Source organism: Erpetoichthys calabaricus, chromosome 2, assembly GCF_900747795.2.
Source record: "Erpetoichthys calabaricus chromosome 2, fErpCal1.3, whole genome shotgun sequence".
NCBI lineage: Eukaryota > Metazoa > Chordata > Cladistia > Polypteriformes > Polypteridae > Erpetoichthys > Erpetoichthys calabaricus.
Window position 1 is genome coordinate 39,570,483 of NC_041395.2, and position 26,274 is coordinate 39,596,756.

The 26,274-nt window shown below is 42.4% G+C and overlaps 1 protein-coding gene across 3 annotated transcripts in view; it reads right to left on the reverse strand.

Moving 5' to 3' along the window:
- slc7a7 (solute carrier family 7 member 7) overlaps window positions 1–24,000 on the reverse strand; it is a 39,060-nt gene extending 15,060 nt beyond the window's left edge. The window contains exons 1-2 of one of the 3 annotated variants that reach the window (XM_028793632.2): window positions 23,778–24,000; window positions 19,112–19,722 (exon numbers count right to left, since the gene is read on the reverse strand). In XM_028793632.2, coding sequence (XP_028649465.1) covers window positions 19,112–19,628 — 517 coding nt within the window. In that variant the 5' untranslated portion in view covers window positions 19,629–19,722; window positions 23,778–24,000. Of the gene's footprint in view, window positions 1–19,111; window positions 19,911–23,617; window positions 23,640–23,777 lie in introns of those variants that run through there. The other 2 variants (XM_051922306.1, XM_051922305.1) reach the window with 2 other exon arrangements.
- Window positions 24,001–26,274: the final 2,274 nt, after the last annotated feature.

A 26,274-nucleotide genomic window follows, 5' to 3' on the forward strand; every position in this document is an offset into this window, starting at 1 on the left:
GTGTTAATATCGGAAATACAGGACTATTTAAATAAACTTTTATGTGAGCTAAACTGTATAAACAGAACCGTATTGTAACGCTCATGGGGCATTATTTTTGATTGTGTATATTTAAACAGGAGAGTTTAACAGCAAGTGCCTTTTCTGGACAGAAGCATTGGTCAGTGAGCACATGGTTTTCAGAAGGAATTGTGGATCTTGGTGTACCTGCAAATAAGAGTGACGAATATTGGGAAATAAAAGTTTGGAACATTTCTAGTCAACCTGTTATTGTATTTAGCTAAAAGTAGCTTTACTGACAAGTGACAAGACCACTGAAAATGATCAGTTGTCCAGTTTTGGTTGATGCAACTGGTGCCAGTTTTTGCATAATCGGCAACCAAGGCACCATATAATGGAGAGAATTTGGAAGCAATTCTGTGATATCTCTGCCAAGTTAGCCACCTCCAGAAACATCCTGATGTCTACAAGCATCTCAACTGGCCCAAGATGAAAAAGACTATGCATTGACTTGCACTTAAAAAGAAGATAAAGACTGCACCACGTGAAAAGCCAACTGCACTGCCTCATGTCATATGCCTGCTGTATGGACTCTGATTTAAAACATTCAGGTTGTTTGTTTTTTTCTGTTTTAACTTCTAGTGTTTTGTAGGCCTGGTTTAGGTATTATAACCCTGAAACTTCCTTGTGTGCTGTGACACTAGCAGTGTTGGATAAGGAATTGAGATGTGTCTCCAGGTTCTGCAGGATACTAACCCAGGCCTTCAGAGGTTAGTGTAACCTGATCAGGTTTCTATAAAATCCTTTCACGGTAGCCAACCCTTAAACTGACAGCTGAAGATTGGTCTCAGCCATTAGCAAGGTATTCAGATGTTAAGTGTTGAATCCTTTCAAAAGGTAGCCAGCCCTTATTAAGGACTAGCCCTCCCCTGCGGCTTCGCCCACGTATTAGTGAAACAGGACAGTGAGGAGGGCCCGGCCCTGCTCTCTACTCCTGATGTCACTCTTCCCCCTCCCCTCAGCCCGCAGCCCCTCTCTTTGTGAATATATCACTCCTGCATGCGAACTATGATTCTTAATGCAATGAGAGAAGTCACAAAATCAACCGGAATGTTCAAGCAAATTATAGAAAATAAAAAAAAAGATCTAATTCCGTTAAGTATTTCTCTCATTCGCTAACTAAGAGGAATTAAGGTTACACCCCGAGGCAGACGCGTGAGTGAGGAGGGCCCTGCCCCCCTCCCCGAGCCCGATGAGTCTCTCTCGGATTCATGCTAATAAATTGGTACCGCAAGTGAACTATCATACTCAGCGTGATGACAAAGTCGCAAAATCAATGGAATGTTCAAGCAAATCATAGAAAAAACCCGATCTAAATCCGTTAAGTAGTTCTCTCGTGAAAAGCGGACAGACATACAAACGGATCTAAAAAACTATAAGAAATTTCGCGCTTGGACCTCAAAATTTTTAAAACCGTTTCTTAGCGAGCACCTATGGGCCAAGGGTAACCTACATTCCAAATTTCAAGTCCTCATGGTTTGGGAGATTTCATGATGAGTGAGTCAGTGGTATTTGACTTTTATATATATTGTCACACACGTGCGCATGGGGGGCAGCTAAAGGGCTCGAGTAAGGGCAGTTCAGAATCATACCGGGACGTGGCAGAGTGCACGGACTCTTTTTCTCCCTTTCCTGCAGACCATTCACGGGAGATTCCACCTGGCCCTCTTGACGTCACTTCCGGGGCCGAGCCAATGGAAGAAGACCTTGCCGGCTCCGGCCCCTGTGATGTCACGTCCAGGCTCGAACCAATGGCTGAAGACCTTCATGAGCCCGACCCCTTTGATCTCACTGCTGTCTTCCCCTTTAAAAGCCTCCACCTATTCCCTCAGTTCTGTTTTGAACTCAGTTTTGTGCACAGTAGTGCTATCATTTAAATGACGATTTGCAGCCAGGAAACATAATATACGGGTGGCTGCCCCAAACCTTGCTATGGCTCTTTGTGGCTTTTGTGACAATATATATAGATTCCTAAATTAAGTATGGCAGGGTGCAGTCGTGAAACGAAGTTAGTAAGCAAAGGGACATCTTTTAGGCATTTCTGTGATTAAGTTCTTCACCAATAATAAAAAGAATCTTAAAGGATAAGTTTAGTAATTTGGAAGTGAAAAGTTATTTCTTCACAAACATATGCATTTGTCATGCAAAATTGTGCTTTAAAGTTAAGTGCTTTGTAAAAATTTTAAAAAAATATCTCGCCTGCACTGGCACGTTACATTGTTAGCTATGGGGCATGGAGGAAAAGTTTAAAAGCTTACCAGATACGTCCATTTTTCAAGCCAAGACAGTTGTCAAGTATTGATCCGCTTCTTGTGATTACACTCATATTGTAAAAGTTTCTACATGTCAGTTTTGAACAAAAAACACCAATATTATGAGATTCCACCATTTAAAAAGTAGGCCGGCTGTGTGCGACAGCTCAGCACTTCCCAGCACAGCAACCTTTCACCTCCCAGTAGTGTGGTTTCTTCTCAAAAGACCAAATCACAGTAAACTTTTTGTGCCACGTGTTTGGCTTTGATTGATTTACTTTTGTGTTTATGTGAGAACTCACACGAGTGAATAGAAAGCATATTCTTACCACAAGAAAAACAGTGCGAGGAATATGCGATAAAATGAGAATTTTCAGAACCCTTTTGCTGTCATGAACATGCATTGGAAACACGGGAAGTGTGGGTCAACACTCAACAACTGCTTTGGCTTGAACAATGGATACATTTGCTAAGTTTTTAAAGCTTTTCCTTCATGCCCCAGAGCCTCTATTGTAAAGCACCACCGCAGGCAAGATATTTTTTTAACTTTATAAAAAGTTCTTAATTTTTTTAACTCGATTTCACGTGACAAAGGCATATATACCATGTTTGTGAAGAAATAACATCGACAAGAAAACTACAGAACTTATCCTTCAAGAAGTTAACATGCCTTTCACAGACACTTTCATGATAAAACGTATGGATCTCCCACCTTCTATATTACGTGTAGAAGTAGATTTCCGTCTTTTACATTAGGTGTTAACTATATGCATTCTTTTTTTAAACATGGATCTTGTTTGGTCCAACTGAAAATGCCCACCCCCACTCCATATTTTGGTTACCATATTTTCCAGCGTGTGTGTATATCTGTTGTTGACCTGATTCTTAGTTTTGGACTCAGTTTATTGATTTTTTTATTTTCTTGCACTTTTCCACAATGCCAGGATGTTATCTGGTATAGGTCAGCTTGGATGGCTCACTGTTTGCGTATCTGAGTAGCAACAGGTTTGTGACCAAGGCGGTGAAACCTGGAGAAAGGCTTGTCCGAGTGGCAGTATGATCACCATTGGCCTCATATTTGTAACTGCACTAAGAAGCACATAAGAAGATGACCACGTACTCCACAACATTACCATGGCCATTGAGCAGTGAGTGAACATTGCACAGTCTGCGTGGCGTTTGGCACACACCCATAGCTATTTAACTAAGTGGCACCTGTCATCGGTGGGGCATTGGCCTGCTTGGTGGACTTCCTGGCAGCTTTACTGCACTTTGATGTACAAGCTGTACCTTAATGCTCATTTATCACAGTCGACACATACTGTATACGTCAACTGTGTGCACACAGTACAGTGCAGAATAATGTTATAAGAGAAAAAGATGATGACAAAATCCAAGGACAGAGGTTTAAATTAAGGAGAAGTGCACTCAACCTTCAAAAGCTCGTGAGATTCCAACAAACCAGCAAGATACGTAGTCAGACAAATCAGCCAGGCAGTTGAAATAAAATAAAAGAATGGCTGAGTTATTCTACAGCCAAATGAGCTTGGCAGAACAGTTTGTCTCTCCTCAGTTTTTAAAATTTTGTTTTCTTAGTTAAGTTTTTTCCCCACAAGTAGTAGCTTTGTTGTTTCACGGTGCAAACCTTCACCTTTAGCCGGTTTAAAGTTCACGGCTGACTACTTAAGAGTGTCCACTGCATTTGCATTCCACAGCTGGGGCAGGTGGTCTTGAGTTATTGTTGGTCTCGCCTCATAGAGACCCTATTTTGTATCACCCTGACCATAATGATTGAAAGCTGGAATTCTGTCTACCCTTTGGATTTTTTTTTTAAATGGTGCCAATTCCCATTTGTCCTGTCTTCACCGATTCTACAACTGCATCAGTTCCCGATTGACGCTCTTGCTTGTGGTGACATTTAGTGCCCTGGGATTACGCCTGACGATCCGTCATCAGATTTTTTTTTCCCTTCCGTCTTTTGGCTCTTGCTGGACTCTGCAGTTTCAGTTCTCTCTACAGACATGCGTGTTATTTTTTACCCTGACTATTCTGATGCCACTCCACTTGGCTGGCAGGTTGTTTCATGCAAGAGAAGCCCAGTTTAAAAGTTCAAAGAAAGTGTACTGCACTGACATAGAGCTCATTTCTAGCTAAATTTGGACAATACTGGGGCTTTCAGCACATTACTGTCTTTTTGAAACACTTTTTATGGTGAAGTCTCTTAAACTACACATTGTTTAGGTCACGTCACTTGTGGCGACACAGTGGGATTCGGGGCACTGACTGTGGCTTCAGAATCAAGTATTGGTAACCAGAACGTCTGCCAGCCCCCCAGACCTTTGTAGCAGACTGGCAAGCGAGAAGACGCTGGACAGATTAAAGTACAGTAATCCCTTCTCGATCGCGGGGGTTGCGTTCCAGAACCCCCCGCGAAAGGTGAAAATCCGCGAAGTAAAAACCATATGATCATATGGTTATTTTTATATATTTTAAGCCCTTAAACTCTCCCACACTCTTATAAACATTTCCCGCACAGTTATACAGCATAAACCCTTTGTATTCTCTTAGATATTAGGTAAGATTCATTGAAATTATGTATGTAAACACACTGTTTATATACAGTAAAACCTAAATATTATTAGTAACCAGAACATGCTGCCAGCCCACTGACCTTTGTAGCAGACTGGCATACGAGAAGACGCTGGACAGATTAAAGTAGTCGGTGTCCAAGTTGGCCACTGTCTGAGCAAAAACTTAATGCGTAGTGCAGGGGTCCCCAAGACTGTTGATGGCGGGCCTCAGCAGCTGCAGGTTTTCTTTTATAATCGGTGACCAATTTCTGCCACTGATTGACTTTTTTTTTCTCTTCATTTTAATGACTTTGTTTTGTTTTTTTTAACATTCTTGCCACTGAATTGTTTTCTTTGCCCTTAATTGGCAGCCAAGAAAAAATGAAATGTGAAATGAGCTAACAAATGACCAGCTAAGTCATGACCTCAGAATCCAACCAGGTTCTTCATTAGAAGCCGACTCTTGTTGTTCATTAAACCCGTTCTTTAATTCCATGCCTTGTTTTGTGCTCTCATTCTGCTGTAGCAGACATTTCCAAAACCTTTTTTTTTGTGTTTTGTGAACCTGAAGAGATCAACGTTATTAGAACTTTCTTTCTTTCTTTCTTTCTTTCTTTCTTTCTTTCTTTCTTTCTTTCTTTCTTTCTTTCCAGATATTGTTTGATTGACACTGGTTAGCTAGTCATGCGTTGGCTCGTTTTGTAACACATTATTATTTGGCTGCTAACAAAGGAAAAAAGAGACAGTTAAGGGGTCTGAGTCTTAATATAGTAAGTCAGGAAACATTAGGGCTAAAGAAGTTAATTAGCAGTAAAAACTGGTCGCTAATTAAGAAAAGGGTTAGAATGAAAAACTACAGCCCACCGGGATCGGAGTTGGACACCCCTGGTGTAGGAGGTCTCGCCCATTACCTCTCCCTCATACACATAATTAAGGTGCTGGCATTCTTCGTGTGTCTGTCCTGCTGCGCGTCTTAAGCAGGGCAAGTCCAAACAACACTACTACAGAAAAACAGGAGGTTTAAACAAAACTCCCCCCCCCCCCACCCGCCTCGCTGAGGTTAGCTAAATTCTTCTGAGAGTGGCAAAGGAAGTCAGCTGCTGACTCGGACAATAAGCCAGGCATGTTTGCTTCTGCTTTGCAAAGGAAAAAAAGGGCCAGAGTTCAGCACATCACAAATGAAACTGGGAACCCAAATCTCTAAGTGCTGAAATTCCATAATTGCTTAACGCCCGGTTACAACAGCGTTGTCTATCGATGGGAAACCGCAGCGTCACTGCATTTCCTGTTGTGTTCTTTGAAACAACAAATTGGAGAGCACTCAGGTGCAAGTGGGCCTGCTATGAAAGTGAACAAAGATAACGCCTGGCTTAGTGTTTGTGAGATGGCAGACGACAGAGGAGTCTGATGTGGTGTTAAGACTACAGTCACCGAGCAGACGAGCTTCAGGAAGGTTTACGTCATCTGACTTACCTCCGGGCCTAGCTGTGGCCTTCAGCTTTTCGAGTCCTCATTGAAATGGGCTTGTTGCAGGCAGTAGTTCTAAAGCTGTGTAGCACTCAAGAGTACAAGAGCTTCTGCAAATGACGTCTCTGGGCTGCTCTAGTATTCACCCCCTTGTATTGTTTGGATACTGTCAGAAATGATTCTGATATTCTGAAGAAGGTATCACCTGTAGATCAGTTGCATGATTTGAGGCTATGTGATATTAAAGATATTAAAAGCTCACATTTTTTATGCTGAAGGGGTTTCCTACTAAAGATTTTTTTTTTAAACTATGCTAAAGCACAGTGAATTGTGGACTCGGGTCAAGTGTCTGTTAAATTGTATTCACAAGTCGGGTTCTGATGGTCTTTACTAAACTACAAGGGTAAATCGAAAAGTAAAGGCAATTTTGAAAATGATGCAGTAACCATAACGGATTGAAGCTGACGCAATACAACACATTCCCGATGGCTTATAGGTAGTTTGAACACGCACAGCACAGCAACTCTTAATCTAGTTCAGTGTTTCCCAACCTCTGTCCTGTCCCCCCCTGTGGCTGCAGGTTTTTGTTCCAAACAGCGTCTGTTTTTAATTGGACTCCTGGGCTAATTAAGTGATGTGTTATTTCCCAAGTTCTGTGTTTTGGGAACAATACAGAAATTAGAAAACTAAGTTTGGTAAATTATATATATATATGTATATGTGTATATATATATATATATATATATATATATATATATATATATATATATATATATATATATTGTGATAGTTTGAGGTCTCCGTGACCCCTTGAACCCTCAGACTCGACTCCAGACACCTGGTAAAAGTCCAAATATGAATATTTATTTTAATAATAAAGTGCACAAAGCACCCTCCTCTCCACAATACTCAATAATATACAATAATCAATCCTCCACACTCCCAGACGCTTTGCCACCCTTCCACCCAGCTCAGCTCGCCATCTGGGATTTCCCATAGTCCTTTTATAGTCCTGATCCGGAAGTGTTTCGTCCTCTCCGCCCACGTGACTAGGAACACTTCCGGGTCATATAAAAACTCTTCTTTACCCCGGAGGCACGTCGTTTCTTCCTGTCATGTGATCTTGACGCACCTCCGGGTTATAGGGCACATAAGAGTCCGACAACCTCCCTACAGCGACTCCTGGAGGCCCCCATGGTATCCAGCAGGGCTGTGCATATAAACTACAGAGTCCATGATGCCCTGCTGGAATTCGGGGCACGTTCATGCTGTCGGGAGAGCTCCTCCTGGCGGCCTGGGGGTGAGGGCCGGAGTAGAAAGCCGGCAATCCTTCACAATATATATATATATATATATATTCATGGCATTCGAAGTCTGTGTCACAATCTGATTGTATGGGTGGTTACCTACCAGGTAACGCTTGTGGTTGGCCAGCAACCTGCATATATATATATATATATATAAAGCATTAGAACATTCTAGATGAGAACAGGCCATTCAGCCCATCAAAGCTCGCCAGTACTATCCACTTATTTCTTCCAAAAACACATCAAGTCTTACTGTCTGCCACACTACTTGGTCGCTTATTCCAAGTGTCTATCGTTCTTTGTGTAAAGAAAAACTTCCAAATGTTTGTGTGAAATTTACCCTTAACAAGTTTCCAGCTGTGTCCCCGTGTTCTTGATGAACTCATTTTAAAATAACAGTCTTGATCCACTGTACTAATTCCCTTCATAATTTTAAACAATTCAGTCAGGTCACCTCTTAATCTTCTTTTGCTTAAACTGTAAAGGCTCAGCTCTTTTAATATTTCCTCATAATTCATCCCCTGTAGCCCTGGACTCAGCCTAGTCGTTCATCTCTGGACCTTTTCTAGTGCTGCTATGTCCTTTTTGTAGCCTGGAGACCAATGTACCAAGCAGTTATATAGGAATGATGTATTTTTTTTTCTTTTTCATCTTGATTTTCATTCTACTTTTCTAGGTGTTCTAATTGTTTAATTGATCCATTATTTACTAATTAGTGGGTCTGATGTTAAAGTAGTTGCAGCCTTTAATTATTCAGTGTTGTTTGCCTGCGTGTCTGCTCTGCTCGTTTTTAATTGTCATTAAGATACAACAAAGGGGAAAAACTGCACAGAGAAAGAGCAAAATATAATGAAATCAACAAAAGAGAGTTAAGCATTCAAATCGATAGCAAAAGCAGAAATATTTCTAAATGTCTTATAAATGTAAAAATCATGCTGCTGTGCTTTTCTGAATGTAGAATAAGAGAAAAATAATCTCAGCTAATTCAATGAGCTCAGTGCTATCAGATGTTGTCACTGATTAGGTTTCCGGTTGGAACAAAAACCTGTAGCCAAAGGGGGTCCCTAGTTGAAGTGCATTTAAGACTGAAGCCAGGAAGCACTTCTTTACACACAGAGTTGTGGGACTTTGGAACAAACTGCTGAGACATGGAGTTGAAGCAGAAACCTTCATAACCTTTAAGAAAACTCTGGATGAGATATTGGGACAGCTTAGCTATTAGGTAAACAAACAGGCCTGATGGACTGCATGGTCTCCCGTCGTTTGTCAAATTTCTTATGTTCTTCAAGCCAAGTTCAAACGAACATGGACTTTGTGCTGCAGGATTGCCCCATTTGTTGAATAACACGCCATAGTGAGATTCCTTTAGACAAAGGGAGTGAAACCTCCTGAAAGTCACTGAAGGATGTTGGCTTGTGTAGATCAGTGAGCTCTTTGTGGGTACCCATCTTGCACAAACGTTACGGTACCCCAGGTATTCATGCAGTATGGCATGAGCAGATCTATAGCTGACGTCCAAATGTGCAGTAACTGCTGACAATGTAATCTGCTGGTCTTCTTTGAAGAAGGCCATGTCAGTGTAGGCTTGTATGCTTGGGATTAATAAAGTATCTATCTATCTATCTATCTATCTATCTATCTATCTATCTATCTATCTATCTATCTATCTATCTATCTATCTATGCATGATGTCGATGGTCGACCAGTTCTCCCTTCGTCTGTTACACTTGCTCTTCCCGCTTTAAACTTTTCTACCCATTCATAAACTTTTCATTGAGCTGTGCAGTTTTCACTTCCGTACTGAGCCAACGTCCTTCGGTGAATTTCAGCAGGTTTCACTCCTTCTGCCCAATGAAATCTCATTATGGTGTGGTGTTCATCAATGGGGCAGCCCTGCAGCGGAGCATCCATGTTCATTTGAGCTTGGCTTCAACTAGACTGATGGCAGAGAGTTACACTCTGCATTTTCAAATTACCCATGAGCCACCATGAGCATGTTGTATTAAGTCAGCTTCTATCTGCTACACTTATCTTGTAATTTTCAAATTGTCCTTATTTTTTGATCTAACCTTGTACACTGAATTAGTTCTAGTTTCTAGCCCTATGTGGACAGGATTAGTTTTACACCAGGAGGTAAACTAAATATCATTACATTGTCATTTTAGTCCTGCTCAAATTGCTCATGTAGGTTACTTTTTATGGAGTCACACCTCAGTAAAGATTATAGAGATTTTCACTTTTTGTAAAAAATTCCATTTAAATAAAGACTGATTATATAAATACCCACATCATTTGAATAGTTTGGATGGGACTAAAATTATGGGGGTCCACCACTAATAATTACTTTATCCAATGCCAAAAGCAGAAAAAAAAACAATTGCTAGTGCTCCTTAGATATGCGTGGTGAATAATGGGGGGGGGTATCCCCTCTTAGGTTCAATGGCACTCTAATATGCACTTTGTATATTGAAATCTGGATTATGGGGGGGCGTAGAGTTGTGAATGCACATATTTTTGTTATTAATAAGAGTTGCTAATGTGGTCCGAACTGACTGAGTTTGGGAAGCGCTGCTGTAGAGGATGCTGGGCTTGATTTGTTTTTCTGCAGACCTACAGTCACAATGTAAATGTGGCCTACTCCTTTCTGTGAAACTGCAGTCACATTGGGAGTCATACTCAGACCTAACTGTTCAACTGTGGTCAGTATGGGAGACGGACGTAGTGTCTGTGTCCGCAGTGGAGGTCCGTCTTTCTTCATTAATCCACAGTCAGCGTTAGATTGAGGTGTAGTGCTGCATTTGAAGGCATAAGTATAGCCTAGTGTCTAGTGTGAGACTAGCCAGACAGGGAATAAAGTAGGGATGGTGGCACGTTCACCTGCTTTGGTAATTTTCGGAAGGTGAGACTGTCTCACCTTCTCACTGCGTTGCATTCATATGAATTTGTGGTGGGCATTCTAGGAGAAGTGTCAAGTTTATGTTGATTAACAATTTGAACCATATTTTTTTCTTGAATATTAAAAGCAAACTAAACTCATCACGGAAAAAGATAAATCGTGGCCACAAAAAAAAAAATCCAGTTCTGGCTGACCTGGGTATTTATCTTTTATCGTATTGAATGAGGTCAAAGGTCAACATTAAGTCGAGGTTTGTCTCCAAGTGGTCTTATTTGCAGTTATCACTTGAAAGAGTGTTCATATAAAATTAGCTTAGATTAATTTTTCTTGTCCGTCCTGTTTGCATGTACAAAGCTCAGTAAGGCCTAGTGTTGGCTGTGAGCCTGCACTCATAAAGGAAACTGGCTTCCATTTTTTTTTTTTTTGTGTGAGACTCTAGTCAAAGAGGTAGGCTGACCTGTTTCTTTAGGCGATACTGGAGGTCAAAGTGGAAGTCAGCTTTATTCTGATTTCTTAAACCAGAAGTCAACATGGTGTCTTTCTTTTTTGGGGCCTGTTGTCTGTGGAACTATACATACACAGATTGATAATCCTGTCTGCGAGAGTATACACCTACCATGTGTCAGACGTAGTTTATTTTGGTAAGACAGGACCACAGCAGAAATCCAGCTTAGTCCTCATTGCGAGGATGTGGCTGAGTCTTGAGTTCTCTCTGAGACTGCAGTTGCATAAGGAGATTATTGTAAAGAGCCAGTTTTGACTTCTGTGGACTCTGCCACTTCAGTCTGAGAGCGATTTAGCATTAACCTAAGACTGCAAACAAGTCTCTTAAAGAAGCCGTACCCTCAAAATCATCCCAGTATGCTTGCAGCTGCCTCCTTTGAAATCTTTTGGGGACCCCAGTCACTTTAAGCTGTGTGCCAGCCTCTCCGCCAACCTGCTGGAGATGCTGAGCTGTCCTCTCCCCCTACTCGCAGTGCTAATTATTAACTCACTCCCGGGTAAACATAAATGAGATGATGACATCAGTAAAGATAATGACTTCTCTTTATAGCTGAGTTCACAGCTCTTGATTTATGACTGTGTTTTTCTGCCACTTCAAAAGATGTAGAAGAGCAAGATTTGTAGCATGTCCTACACAATAGCCCAAAGAAAATGGACACAACCCCAGCAAGTCTAACATAGCCAAGAAATACAGCGGCTCCACTGGTGACTCAGATGTGCTGAGATGTTTTCTCTGTCTTTCTTAGCTCATGTTTACTATCGGGATTGTTTCTAATAGTCATTGGCCAAATTCTGGTGTAATATTCACTTAGCAAATCAGTTCACTGCATTAGTATACTCTATATAGCCTACAGTGACAGTAAAGAGTTCTTAAAACATCATGGAGTACGGTAACATGACATATGTGATTAATCCAATTCAGGGTCAGAAGAGCTAAATCTTGGCAGCATAAGGCAAGAAACAGCCATGGGCTGGCAGCCAGTTCATCAAAGGGCCAATTAAGAATCAACCATTCATTTAACACTTTTCTTTGGAAACATGGGAGACAAAAAATACACCAGAAGAAACCACACATCGACACACAAAGAGCATACAAACTCCACACAGACGGCAGACACGTGCAGGAGAGAGTGGATCTGTGAGGTAGCAGCACTACTCAATGTGCCCCCATGTGGCTCTGCAGTGTCTATCTGTACCCCCCCCCACTGGGAGGACACCAACCTGCCATATTGAGTTCACATCTAGACTTCCCACACAGTATTGTGATTTGTAGCACATAAGGACCCCTGTGAGGCATACACCTCACTTAGCGTGGAACATGGACATCATTTCCAGTGAGATGTCTTAACTCTTTTAGAGCGGATGTCGACTTGTGACGACACAAGTGGTGGAGGGCGGATGTCACCATTAGTCGACATCTAGGGGTAGAAGGCAATAAATCGGCTGTAAACGTCGACAAAACCTGCTGTTGCGTTAAAGTTCGACACTCTTTGCTAGAAGGAAAGTTGACATCTAGGGGTAGAAGGCAATAAATCGGCTGTAAATGTCGCACAAAACCTGCCGTTAAATTACATTTGAACTCTCTTTGCTAGAAGAAAAGTTCGCCCGGCTGATGTGACTTTGATTCCCTGCACTCTCGTGAGCAGCAAAGAGCAAACAACGGCCAAAATGGCATCGACATCTGGTGAGAGAGAGCGAAGTGAATGCGCAGAGCAAAATACTCCACGGATGACGTTTTGTACGTTATTGTTGAACGGGACTCTGACTTACCGGACTCCTTTTAATGCAAGTGATCTGAAGAAAATAAGCAAACCTGTTAGTGTTGTTACTGAAAATGACTGAAGGAATAACATACGTTACAGTATTTTATATATCATTTAATGCTGTTTGGTTATAACAAAAGTATTCTGAAAATTTTCAGGGAAGGAAGACAAAGGATTTCTGGTATGGAAGATAGAAGCTTCAAGGTAAGGTAGCCATACTCACGAATGATGGCAGCAAAGAGAGGCGAGGTGTTAAATGTTGATTAGCACTGAAAGTTCAAATCCACAGAACTCTGTACAAGTGACAATAACAACCCTGTAAAACCAATTTTGGGGAACTGCAGCCTATCACAGGATAACGTTGAGTCTGTCGGTGTTATCGCGCTTCTGCACATTTCTAAACCACACTGGGTCTAAAGGTCCTGCCATTGTACAGTGAAATGATTAGATTTTCTTTAGGCGATGTCGGGACGTCTTTCGGCACTGATTTGAAAGATTTGCACCTCACTGCACGTAAACTAACTGCTTATGTGATGTCAATATTTGAAAAAACAAAATAGGCAAAAAGTTATTTACTGTACATACTGCACCCGATGCTGAGTTTACTTTGTGTCCATAACTTTGATTTTTCAGACAACAGCCCTGAACATGGCGCCAGTCCACACATACACATCTGCACTGGGCCAATCCCAATGGTGTCCCAGTCCAGCACAGCTGTACCCAGCGGTGGGCTGTCTGTATGGACTCTAGTGAGCTGCTTGTCATTTCTGGGGGGGTCATGGCTCACTTGGCGATGTTTATTAATGTCGGCGTGCTGTTTCCACTGTCTCGATGGCCTTTACTTTGCTCTATACCTGATTGACTCAATACTGTTACCCCTAAGTGTATAGAGGCCCCATCTAGACCAGCCATGTTGCCACCGTTCAGGCTCATTCCAACACACATGGTGGACTTAATGCCCACTAGTTCACTTTATGCTCATACCTCTCCTGAACAAGGCGGTCTTATCAGTGTCTGGTTATCAGCACTTTGGGCTTTCCCACCTTGGAATGTGCTGCTCTGGCTCTTTTCTCTGCACTAATCACATCAAAACATGTGCTCAGGCTGCCAGCTCAAGCAGTATCTTAGCAGATAATGCCACTCTTTTTATATTCCCAGGAACAGTTTCAGCACAATTAACTGTTGAACATAATCTATCAAGCCTGACCAATGGGCCGGGATGGAAATACAGTAAATGTTACAAAAGCAAGGGATGGGCACAAGTAAGCCAAATCATTTGTGATACTCAGCCAAGACTCCTACACTCCTTTCTAGTTACGCTCTTCATTAATCACATTTTTATTTATTTTTTTGCCATCCAAATTGAATGCTCCAGGTTGGTGTATACCATGATTGTGAAGAACAAAAATACCAAACTTCTCCTTTATTTGACCTTCAGAGTAAAGCAGGGATGTTGGACACTTGGAAACAAAACAGTCAGTCAGTCATTGTTTAACCCTCTATATCCTAACACAGGGTCACGGGGGTCTGCTAGAGCCAATCCCAGCCCACCACAGGGCACACCCACACACATACACACACTAGGGACAATTTAGGATCGCCAATGCACCTAACCTGCATGTCTTTGGACTGTGGGAGGAAACCCACGCTGACACGGGGAGAACATGCAAACTCCACGCAGGGAGGACCTGGGAAGCAAACCCAGGACTTGGAAACAGAAAGGCCAAAATATTAGAAAGACTTAATTGTGGCATTTGATCCTACTTATTGAAGATCTCCGATTCAGGCTGGCACTGATTACTTTCTTTTTAGACGAGCTAAGGAAACCAATTGTTCATGCTAATGTCAGTGCTGGAGGGACAGAAGGAATAGAATGAATTACCACACTCTGTATCTCATTTGGCATCATAATATAAGGCAGAACAAAGCACAGATGTCACTTCTCTTCACCACCTGCTTTTCGAGCCGTTCAGTCCCCAGCATCTTCTCTCAAATCCCCTTAGCTACTCAGCTGTAGAGTTTGGATGCACAGATGTGAGGCCTGCTGTCTCACAGGAAAATCAATAAGAATACAAAAGGGACCAAAGCGTTACGCCACATGTGACCGGCTGCTTCTCTGTCAAAGTGTTTAATTAAATGCATGAATTCTTGATCAATCTGACTGAAATTTACCTCTTCTTAAGGAAGTACAGGAGATGATACTTAATTCAAAAGAGATGCCCTGTGATTGTTCACTGCAGTCGTATCTTGTCAGCACATGCGTTTTTGCTACTGAAGCCAATGTCACATTACATGACTTTTTGTCATGGGGCATGTCAGATTTGCCAGTCACAATCTCTAATCTCGTCGCTGCACCATGTCAGTTTACACGACTGACAATCACATCCCATGTCACATTTACTGACTGAGCGCCAATCTCAGAACACGGCCGTGCCCGCCCCTTTTCTTGACAGCCAATAGCGTACTCCCTGATAGAGCCCCCGCCCTGCATAGGGTTAATAGGTGCAACGAGCTCAGCAGCAATCTCTGCCCTTTATTTCTTTTTAATTCTGTTATGGTGTGTGAAAATATGAGACATCAGACAGACGAGCTTCTCTTCTGTTTTCCATGGTCTGCAGCCAGTGCTGTACCAGTTGTGTGCGGTAAGTAATGTGTTCAGTCGCAGTCTCTGCCCTTTAATTCTTTTTTTTTTCCATTTTGTTTTCATACATGACACATCAGACAGATGAGCTTCTCTTCTATTTGTGAGGTTCAAACCATGCATGTCCTACATTCTATCCAATGTTTTTTCTTGATGAGCATTAATTGGTTTATCAGCTCTCCTGCATACAAAGCCCGGCCCCTCCAATGACTAACGAGAAAATCAAACCCATTTGATTTTATCCTGGCCAGTCGCAGGCTAGTTGAGCTCAGTCGTTGGGTTTGTCACATTAGATGAATGGTCTCACAGGTGTGCACCCCTGACTGCCTCCAACTGGTTAAAATTATGTAAATGAAGGCTATGACTGAAAACCACTGGAAAAGTCGTCTAAGGTGATGTGGGCTTAAAGCAAGACTGATCATGTCAGTCATTCTAAATGTGACTGGGATTTAGGATTTTGCATCACCTGAGAACTGGCCCACTATTTTCTTCTTCTTTTTTTTTCTTCAATATACATCAAATATGATATAAACGTGCTGATCCATCCATCATACAACCTAGTTAATCTATGTCAGGGACACAGGAGCTTGACCCCAAGCTGACAGCAATACATTACTTATGTGGGGCAATTTGCAGTGACCTATTAATTTCACAAACACACAGTCGGGAACAATTCAAGAACGCTTTGTTGTCAGGAGCATCTAAATATTCAGGACATTAAAAGGGCCTGCAGAGATGGCTTTCCATCACTCTGACTGCCTCAACATTTATGACCGACTCCTTGCACACCCAATGAATGAATCAAGCTTCATAACCTTAATTTAGCCGGTGTCACATTTGATTGGTTATGGAGTGTATTACCCATAACAGACATACAGTACATGTGAAGTTTTACATGGAGAAAGTAAAAAATATTTGATATTGCACAATAGGGGTTCAGAGGCTGGAAAGTTTGCCTTATAAGAGAGGCTTGACAATCCACATGGACCCAGCAAACTATAAACAGAGCTGGTCAAAAAGGCCAATAGAATGCTCATTTATGCCATGCTTTTTATGTGCCATTATTCTTAAACTGGATAAAATACTCCTTAGGCCACATCTGGAACACTGTGTGGACTCCACATTACAACGAACAAGTCCAGAGAGGGCCCACAGGCCCGATACCAGGACAGCAGAGCATTAGCTGAGAGGAAAGATGGAAGGAGGCGAGTCTTCATCTTAAGCAAATAGAGATGGGAGTTTTGACAAGTGTTTAGAATTATCATTCATTTAAGCTGGGTTAGTTTAATAAGAACACAATGATGCCAATGGAAGCAGCTTAACAGTACATTTCTGACAAATATAAAACTATGTGTTTTCAATATAGGGAACAGGTTACCTAATTGATAGATAAATAGGAAAGGCACTGTATAATAGAATGCAATTTATTTGTCCACAAGGAGAAAATAAGAAGCTAAAGGAAAAAAATAAGAAATATTATAACCTCCCCAAACACACACAAGACATTCTGCTTTGGCTAATGATGATAAAGAAGTGGCCATCTGATATCAAGCTTGTAGGTGGGTATACGATAAATCAGATCTGCTCATTTGTGCCACCAGTTTACTTTTTTAGGCATTTAACATTCCAAAGCAGATCCAGCCTGTTTTCTCCATGATTACAGCATGACACATACTGTTAAAGGTCTGTCATTGTTCCTTTTTTACTTTGTTTGTTCTTCAAATGAAGCGATGGTGCAAATTTCCACCCAAGTGCCCCAACTTGCAATCCTGCATTATAACCCAGTGGTGTAGCTAGGGGTGGGCGGAGGGGGGGGCGATATTATTGTCCAAAAGGCTCAGTACAATTCGTGTGTAAGCAGCAGGGTTCGGAAAAATATCACTCATGAATGCAAAAAGTAAAATTCTTTGATTTTTATCCACAAATGCTTCAAAAATAATGTTCAGACACAGCAGTTGAAATTTATGGGGCAATAACAAAAATAAACATAAACAATACACCGATAATCATTTCTAGGAAGATAAACAACTAATTTACAATTTATAATTTTGTTTTGTTATCAATCTGAATGTGTTCTTGCTCTGTGCAGAAAACATCCCCACCTATCTATCACTTGTACACTACACTGGTTCCGGTTTTCGCAGCGTAATTATATTAAATTAATAATTAGAACACGGCTTATCTGTGCGTCTATACAATATTCTTGTCTAGTTGATGCTTATAAATAATTATATGTGAAAAATTATTGCTGTTTCTCTATACAGGGGGTCCTCGGGTTACGACACAGTTCCATTCCTACAACAGTGATGTAGCCCGAATTTTGGTGTAAGTCGAAACACACCCTAAGTCACTTACCTATCTTAACACATTTGCAAAATCATAATCTAGAACATAAAAACACAACTAAGCCACAGAAAAAGGAAAAGGACATAAATATACTGTACTGTACACTGTACTGTAGTAACAGAAAAAATGAGTGTAAAAAAAAAATCCTTACCTTTATTCCTTCTCACGTCTCAATTTTTTAAAGTTTTTATGGGAGTGAGTGTTGTAAACTCGAAACGTCGTACGTTGAGACGTTATAACCCGAGGACCCCTTGTATATGAATAAATCTATGCAAAATGTAACTTAATTTTTCTCTATGTGTCATTTAAATTTTCTATTTAAATAGGTTAACATATTCAGATATGTTGGAGGGCGGCAGATTGAAGCGCAGCACAAACTCGAGCTACGCCACTCTTATAACCCTGACCCTATAAGGTTCTGCTGTATTCCTGACTGCACCACCGTGAACTTTGATTCATCTCCTCCTGACGAGATGTTTCCTGGGATGCTGCTAAGTGACTGTGACGGCCTGTCTCGCTTGATGAGCCTGGCTGGTTGTTTTCTGTTCCTGGCTCTGACTTTAGGATGTTTTCCCTCTCATCTCCTCCTAAATTATCCTAATTTTAGCACTAAAAGGTTCTTCTTGGCTCTCGCTGGACAATGGTATTGTGCTTTTTCATACTTCTTGATAACCCTGTTACCTTGTTAATCCATCCTGCTTGAAAAGAGATCTGTTCTGGATAGCTACACACTACACAACGATGAACTGAATTTCTGACCTCATATCAACCACAATATAACATTTTAAACCCATTTAATCCAATTTAAGATGATAGGGGTGTGGAGTGTCAGGTGAGGGCTGGAAACAACCAGATATGGGGTGCCAGTCCATCGCTGGTCCACACATATCAGACCAATTTAGAACCTTCGTTTAACCTAACAGCCATATTTTGGGGATAGGGGAGTGAAGCCCACACAAACACAAGGAGAACATGCCAACTCCACCTAGATGACTGGGAGTGAGATTCAAACCCATGATACTGTGTTGACCCATGTGTCATCATCGTGCCACACCACATCAACCTGACTGTCTAAAGTAACTATGTCTCAGAAACAATAGTGAAGAATGGGCATCACCAGTGTCAATTATAATCCAGATTTACAGTATTTCCTTTTATCTTTAATACTAATGAAAAGAATAAAACATTAGAAGCAGCAGGAAAGAAGTCAGAAGCAAGCTTACAGAAGAATAATGTCTTTTGAAATATATACAAATCAATAATAGTAACATTAAAAAGGCCGACTATCTTAAACGTTTTACTTACAGATGCAGGCTGCAGCCAGTAGACGGTTGGCGAGGTAGGGCGATTCACATGTGGGAAAGATGGGTTGAACCATGTAGTTGGAGAAGGTTATGGCAATGACTGCCTGGCTGGTGGGCTCAATGATCAGGAGGGATGTCCACAGGCGAATGAAAGCAATAAAGCCCCCAAATGCCTCCAGGATGTAAGCGTAGCTGGCCCCCGACTTGGTGATGGTCGTTCCGAGTTCTGCGTAACACAGTGCTCCAAAAACTGAAAACAAGCCGCCGATGGCCCAGATGACTAGAGACAGTCCATAGGAAGCGCTGTACATCAAGACCCCTTTGGGAGACACAAAGATGCCTGATCCGATCATGTTGCCTACTATCAAACAGATGCCATTGAGAAGTGAAATCTCTTTCTTTAGCTTCATGGATTCATTTGACCCGTCGGGGCCTTGTCCGTTTTGGGCAGTGCCATTTGTTGAGCTTGTTGTAGAGTCTTGTGTGGGGGCAGGACTGTACTTGACATTATCTGCCATTTTATTGAATATTAGACAATATGTGGAATGAGGACGTTTGGGGAAAGGGTTTCCAAGCTTCTTATTGGAGGATGAACATGACCCGGTCTAAAAGCTGTTAGGAGAAACAAGACATAAGCATTAGATCAAGACCTAGTGATGACGTTCTTGTCTCGGAAGACTGTACGGCATATGGCTCATAGCTGGCCAGGGTGTGCAAAACACTGCTGTGGCAGCTAAGACATTGAGATGATTCCGAGCTGGCTTTATGGCTCGTCTTTTCAGATCTCGTAACTAGCAGGTGACTCTCTTAGTCTGCTCTGGTCTTGTCCTTTAATGCTGCCCTGATCCCCGGACTAGTTTGAGTCTGGTCTTTAATAGTCCAGCTGCGTGGTTAATGAAGCTGAACAGGATCAGGAGGCACTGTGATGTCGGAGACAGTGATGGACTTTGTACTGCTTCCTTCAGCACTAAACACTTACTCGAATATTTTAATCTCCGCTCTCTGCTTGGTTGAGCAAGCTAACAGCTGCAATAATTGCTATCTAAATAACATTGCCCTCCATTACCATGGCGGCTTGGCTACTGAGAACAGTAAAAATGCAGAGTTGCACCTATGCCTCTCGGATAACCATTAACAACCGATTTAGAGATTGTTTCAATATAAAATCTGTGAATTGCATTCTAGTAGTCTGAAATCGCAGTCACCCGGTGTCCAAGCTGAAGTTCGGTTTCCTTGGCGGTGCAAGGTTCTTTATCAGTACAGTATCCTCCATTGCATGGTAGACAGCACGGTGGCACTGTCTTTACAGCTGTACCTTGCGTTAATCAACTAGTCTTGACTTTATATAGCGTCTTTAGCTCCACGCCATGCTAGACAGCAATAGATAGTGTCTCTTGCCTTAAAGCTGCCTTGCAACAAGGAGACCAGGGTTCAAGTCCTGAGTGCTCCCTGAGTGGAGTTTGCCTGTCCTCCCTGGGGCTCCAGTTTCCCCACACAGTCCAAGGACATGAAGGTTAGACGGGTTGGCAGTGCTAAATTGGCCCATGATGTTATGTGTGTTGACCCTATGATGGACTGGTGTCCTGCCCTGTGCCTGATGATTGCTAGGACAGGCTCCAGCTTCCCTGCTGTGAATGAGCAGGTTTAGAAAATTGACAGATGGATGGGCGTTATTTTATATAGTATATCACTTTATATATACTTCATTAGACGTCAGGAGAGAGAAAAACGTTCCTTTATATCTGGAGCACATTTTAATCAATCGTTATTTTATATAGTGCCTTGCATTATGCTGAATATTACTCAGTAGCTCTTGAAGCCAATTTTCTTATGGCTATACAAGTTTTGATCAGCTAGTGTTTGTTTATTAAGCACCGTTTAAAAGAATTACAAGGCAGTAGTTGCCCATGATCTGCACAATTTATCTGCACCATGTTTCTCTATGCCTTTATTTTATATAGTACTAGGGGGCTTTGCTCGCCCACCCCCAACTCCCAAGGCGTGCTACGCACTAAAGAGATGCGGTCGGATCAGCTGCTGGCTTGCTGCTGCCGCTGTTGATCTGCGTGTCGATCATTTAAAAGCCTGTACAGAAGCTGTCATTTTCGTCTCACTGCCTTGTCTCGTGGGACGTTAAAGTGTTTCCAAGAAAATCTCATCTCGTCTCGTCTCCATCCATCCATCCATTTTCCAACCCGCTGAATCCGAACACAGGGTCACGGGGGTCTGCTGGAGCCAATCCCAGCAAACACAGGGCACAAGGCAGGGACCAATCCCGGGCAGGGTGCCAACCCACCGCAGATCTCGTCTCGTCTCCTTCCAAGATTTTTTTTTTTGTAATAGAGAGACTTTTCAACATAAAGTTTTTTTTTTTTTCCTCCTTAGAATTGCATTATTCTCCCAATCAATCTGTTTTATATGACACCTTTCAACATATGGTTCTCAACGTCATGCTTTGTTTGATGTAGCATCTTTGAAAATAATGTAACTATTTTTTCTTTCATTATGGCCACGCCATTCTGTCAGCCTCTGTGTTGTAAAGGCATCTTTTGGTGGACTGCATGTTTGAAGCGGCCCCTTATAGCTGAACCACACTGATCAGTTTACTACTCTCTATCCTGTATGTTAGGAGGTAGTAGCTGATGGTTGTTTCGTTGCAGTTGCATTACATTCTGCTCATATAGCACCTTTCAATACCTGGTATACTTGAAGGTAAAAGCTGGTACAGTTCTCATTCTATATAGCGCCTTTCACAGTGAATACCTGACATTTTATTGTACAGAGTAAATTAGAATACAGTATTAACATAAGACAACATCCATCAGCCCCTGTATGCCATTGCTGTGTCATATGGTAGTCCAATCCTCAACTGGACAGTTTCAGATGTTAGAACCCACCCTTTCACCCAGTCCATAGCAGGCACCTTCATGAAATCGCACTTACTCATACAAGAACTGCATATTTACTGTGTATTGAAGGATGTATTTTGTCTTCTTAATTTAAATGGTATGATTGCTTTAAAAAATAATATATATATATATATATATGGTTGAAATAGTTTACTGTCAAATAATGCAAAGAGTACGTGACACGTGTTTTGCCCTAATTCTGGGCTCATCAGGCGTACACACTCACTGCACCCCCCTCTTGGGGAATCGAACCTTGGACGTCAGCACAAATGCCATGAATATATATGTAAAGGACTGTATTAAAATAGTCCTCTGAACTTGACCGAACTTTGCCAGTTAACTTAACATGCACAACGTCCATCTATTTTCTAAACATGTCTTATCCTGAGCAGAAAGGCTGGAGCCTACCCAGTAAGCATCAGGCGCAAGGCAGGAAGAATGCCTGGACAGGATACCACTCTATCGCAGGGTGAACAAACACACACATATACACACATTCTCGATTTACGAATGTCACTCCACCCAGCCTGAGCATCAGAGGACACTGGAGCACCCAAAGGAAACCTACATGGACACGGAGGCAACAGGAAAACTCTACACAGGGAAGACCCCCAGCGTCCTTGCTGAAAGACAGCAGTGTTGTCACTGTGAAGCCCCATTCATGACATAATTTCTTAAACCTGCTTAATGCAAAGGCCTAACCCAGCAGCACAGTGTGTAAGGCAGGAACCCGCCCTGAAAAGGGCAGCAGTCCACACGCGCACACACACACACTCTAGAGCCAACTATCTTAATGTGGGACCCCACACAGACACTAAGAGAACATGCAGCCTTCACATAGGAAGCATCCAAGCTGGGGATTCTAACCCCCATACTGGCTGCATGAGGTGGCTTTGCTGCCACTGTACCTAATGAGTGCCATAGTACCCAGGTGAAACCCGCTTACATTTACGTATTTGGCTGATGCTTTTATCCAAGGCAACTTTCAATTGGTTACATTTCTTTCTATTTGGAGCACAGGCAGGTGAAGTGACTTGCTCATGGTCACACAGTGTCACCCACAACCTCAGGGTTTGAAGTCTAAAGCCTTAACCACAACGCCACAGAGGAGGCCACCATGCCGGGGCTGGGTGTTGCATTGGGGTCCCTGAGACTTTCTCACAGCAGGTTTAACCACTGCACAAGAGTGCCGCCCTCGCAAAAAAAAAAATAAGGAACTATTTTGCTTCAATAATTCTCCAGTTATTAAAATTGATTGGTCCCGACAGAAAAGAAACGGGTAAGGAAGCTCAGATTGTTCTAACGGCTCCATCTAAAAGGACATCATCAATTAACAGAATCCCTAAAGTAAAGCTAAAAAACATAAAACTCTCAAGTCGATTGAAAGAGATGTGATCAGCGCTCTCATTTTTTCCTCAAACGGTTCCAAATTTTACCAAAGTAAACAACAGATCTGCTCAACCAGCTTTAGATCATACGGGTGGGAAACAAAGAGCTGGACCGTGTTTAAATAACAAAAATAATTGACTATTGTTTAAACAAAAATGGAGTTCAATTCCCACCTTTAAAATATACAAGTCCGGCTGATAAATACAAACCAAATTATTTGATTATACCAACTATCCCATTTCAGCCTTCATTCACTTGGCACTTCTCATTCTGACAACAGCACTGACGAAAATCAAAACACAGAAACAAAGAAGAAGAAAAGAAGCGCAAACCGGGATGGTCATCGCAGACCGAAAGCCGGCTACGTGCCTGTGCGCCGCTCGTTCTCCGCTGCTCCCTGCTTTCCCGGACATGCTGCTTCAGGTTATCGATGGGAAGAAAGGAGTGACGCATGGATCCGGCTCTTGTATAAGGGCTGGTCGGACTCTCCTAATCTGGGCACGGACTAAAGCGACACACATCAGCACATTCGGTTTCCACCTCGAGCTCAATTGTGTTATCTGTCTGTGGCATCGGGGGCAGTGTCTTCCTCTTTCATTCCCTTTTCTCTCGTGACTCCATCATCCCGCTATCTCTTCGTTACGACCCCCCGCCCCTAAACACACACACACACACACTTCTCTTTAAAGCTTTTGTCTTTTCCACCGACTGTCAATAAGCAGCTGTGCGAAGGTTGCGCTCAAACTCCGGAAGGCACAGCAGACAAACAAGAGTGCAGTGCGAACACTGAGGAAAACAACTCGCCAGTCCAGCGGCACATCTTAGGGGATAACTAAATGGCTCACCTTTCAGGTTACTTGTTGATTTACTTTATTATGTTATTAAGAGTTCTAGTAGTGGCTAATACACACCCATTTACTTAGCTAGAAAGTCTAGCGGTAGAGATCAGGTTAAAACGATGAACTATTTCTAAGTAGATGCCGCCCCCCATATCGGACTTGATGTTTTCCCTCTCTAGGGCGCACAGCTCCATTCGCTACCTGTTCTTTCGCAAAGAAACTTCTCTCCCCAGTAGAACTGTCTTCCTCCGCGACAATGTCATCGCTCGACGATTCGTGTCCATACACTTACACAAATGAGCCCCTTTCGTTCTTTACAGAAGGGTCGCGAGGTGCTGGGGTGGGCGTGTTAGCTTTACTTTAAGACCCCCCGACAGTGCATCCCCCCCCTTTTATAAATGGAATTGATTATAGCTTAAAGCGTGGCTGTTGCGTACGGCTGAGACATAATTCGTGGGGTTTGATATCTAGTGCCTGGGACAAAAACGATACCCCCAGACCGAAAGAGAGCTGCTGTTTAAATAGCCAGCACGGAGCGTGATGAGGTCAACCGGTTATTCAAAAGTTAGTTTGTATAGCGCCTTTGACAGATGACAATGTATTAAAGAATACAGATCGTATCCACTATTCGTTAAATGCGATTTTAAATCGATTTTTACAAATAAAAAAAGATATTCTAGAAAAGAAATATACATTTACATTTTGTAACAATATTTGAACGGTTTGTCTCAATTACATTTTGGCTTTGGAGATCCCAAGCCTGTCAGTAGCAGAATCTGATTCCACACCCTGAGGGTTTGAGGTCCACAGCCTTACCCACTACACCACACTAGAGAAGTTGTAAAGACCACCAGTGCAGAATTTACGTATAAGCTACACAAGCTATAGCTTACGGCCCCCGCCTTCTTGGGGACCCCAAAATAAATTGTCCGAGTGAGAATTGTCATATATACTTAAATATACTACAGCATTATTTGTCCCAATCAGGCCCGGCCTTAGGCATAGGCGAAGTAGGCGACCGCCTAGGGCCCCGGATCAACTCCTTGGTCTAATTTTCACGCATTTCACAGAGCTTCCAGGGGGGCCCCTGGACCCCCCTTTCGCCTAGGGCCCCATAATACCTAAGACCGGGCCTGAAGACCACCCACACAGTGCCAGGGCTGGGTATTGAATTGGGGTCCCTGGAACCTTGTGGCAGGATTAACCACGATACAAATGGACCACTACCTTCACACCTACCTCACATTCAGGGCTGGGTAAACCTTTTAAGTAAAATAAGCACATGCTTAGGGCATCAAGAGAAAGGGGGCATCGCAGAAATTTTCCATTGCAGCTTTTAACTATACAACCATATGGTGTAAAACTGCCAATGGTGCAGCTGAACCAAGTTCCACAAAAAGGGGCTCCCACATTGAATAAAAAAAATACATACAGTCATATGAAAGACTTTGGGAACCCCTCTTAATTTTTTGGATTTTTGTTTATCATTGGCTGAGCTTTCAAAGTAGTAACTTCCTTTTAATATATGACATGCCTTATGGAAATAGTACTATTTCAGCAGTGACATTAAGTTTATTGGATTAACAGAAGCGACACGGTGGCGCAGTGGGTAGCGCTGCTGCCTCACAGTTGGGAGACCTGGGGACCTGGGTTCGCTTCCCAGGTCCCCCCTGCATGGAATTTGCATGTTCTCCCCGTGTCTGCGTGGGTTTCCTCCGGGCGCTTCGGTTTCCTCCCACAGTCCAAAGACATGCTGGTTAGGTGGATTGGCGATTCTAAATTGTGCTTGTGTGTGTCCTGCGGTGTGTTGGCACCCTGCCCGGCATTGGTTCCTGCCTTGTGCTCTGTGATGGCTGGGATTGGCTCCAGCAGACTCCCGTGACCCTGTGTTCGGATTCAGCGGGTTGGAAAATGGATGGATGGATTAACAGAAAATATGCAATATGCATCATAACAAAAATAGACAGGTGCATAAATTTGGGCACCCCGACAGAGATATCACATCAATACTTAGTTGAGCAAATATA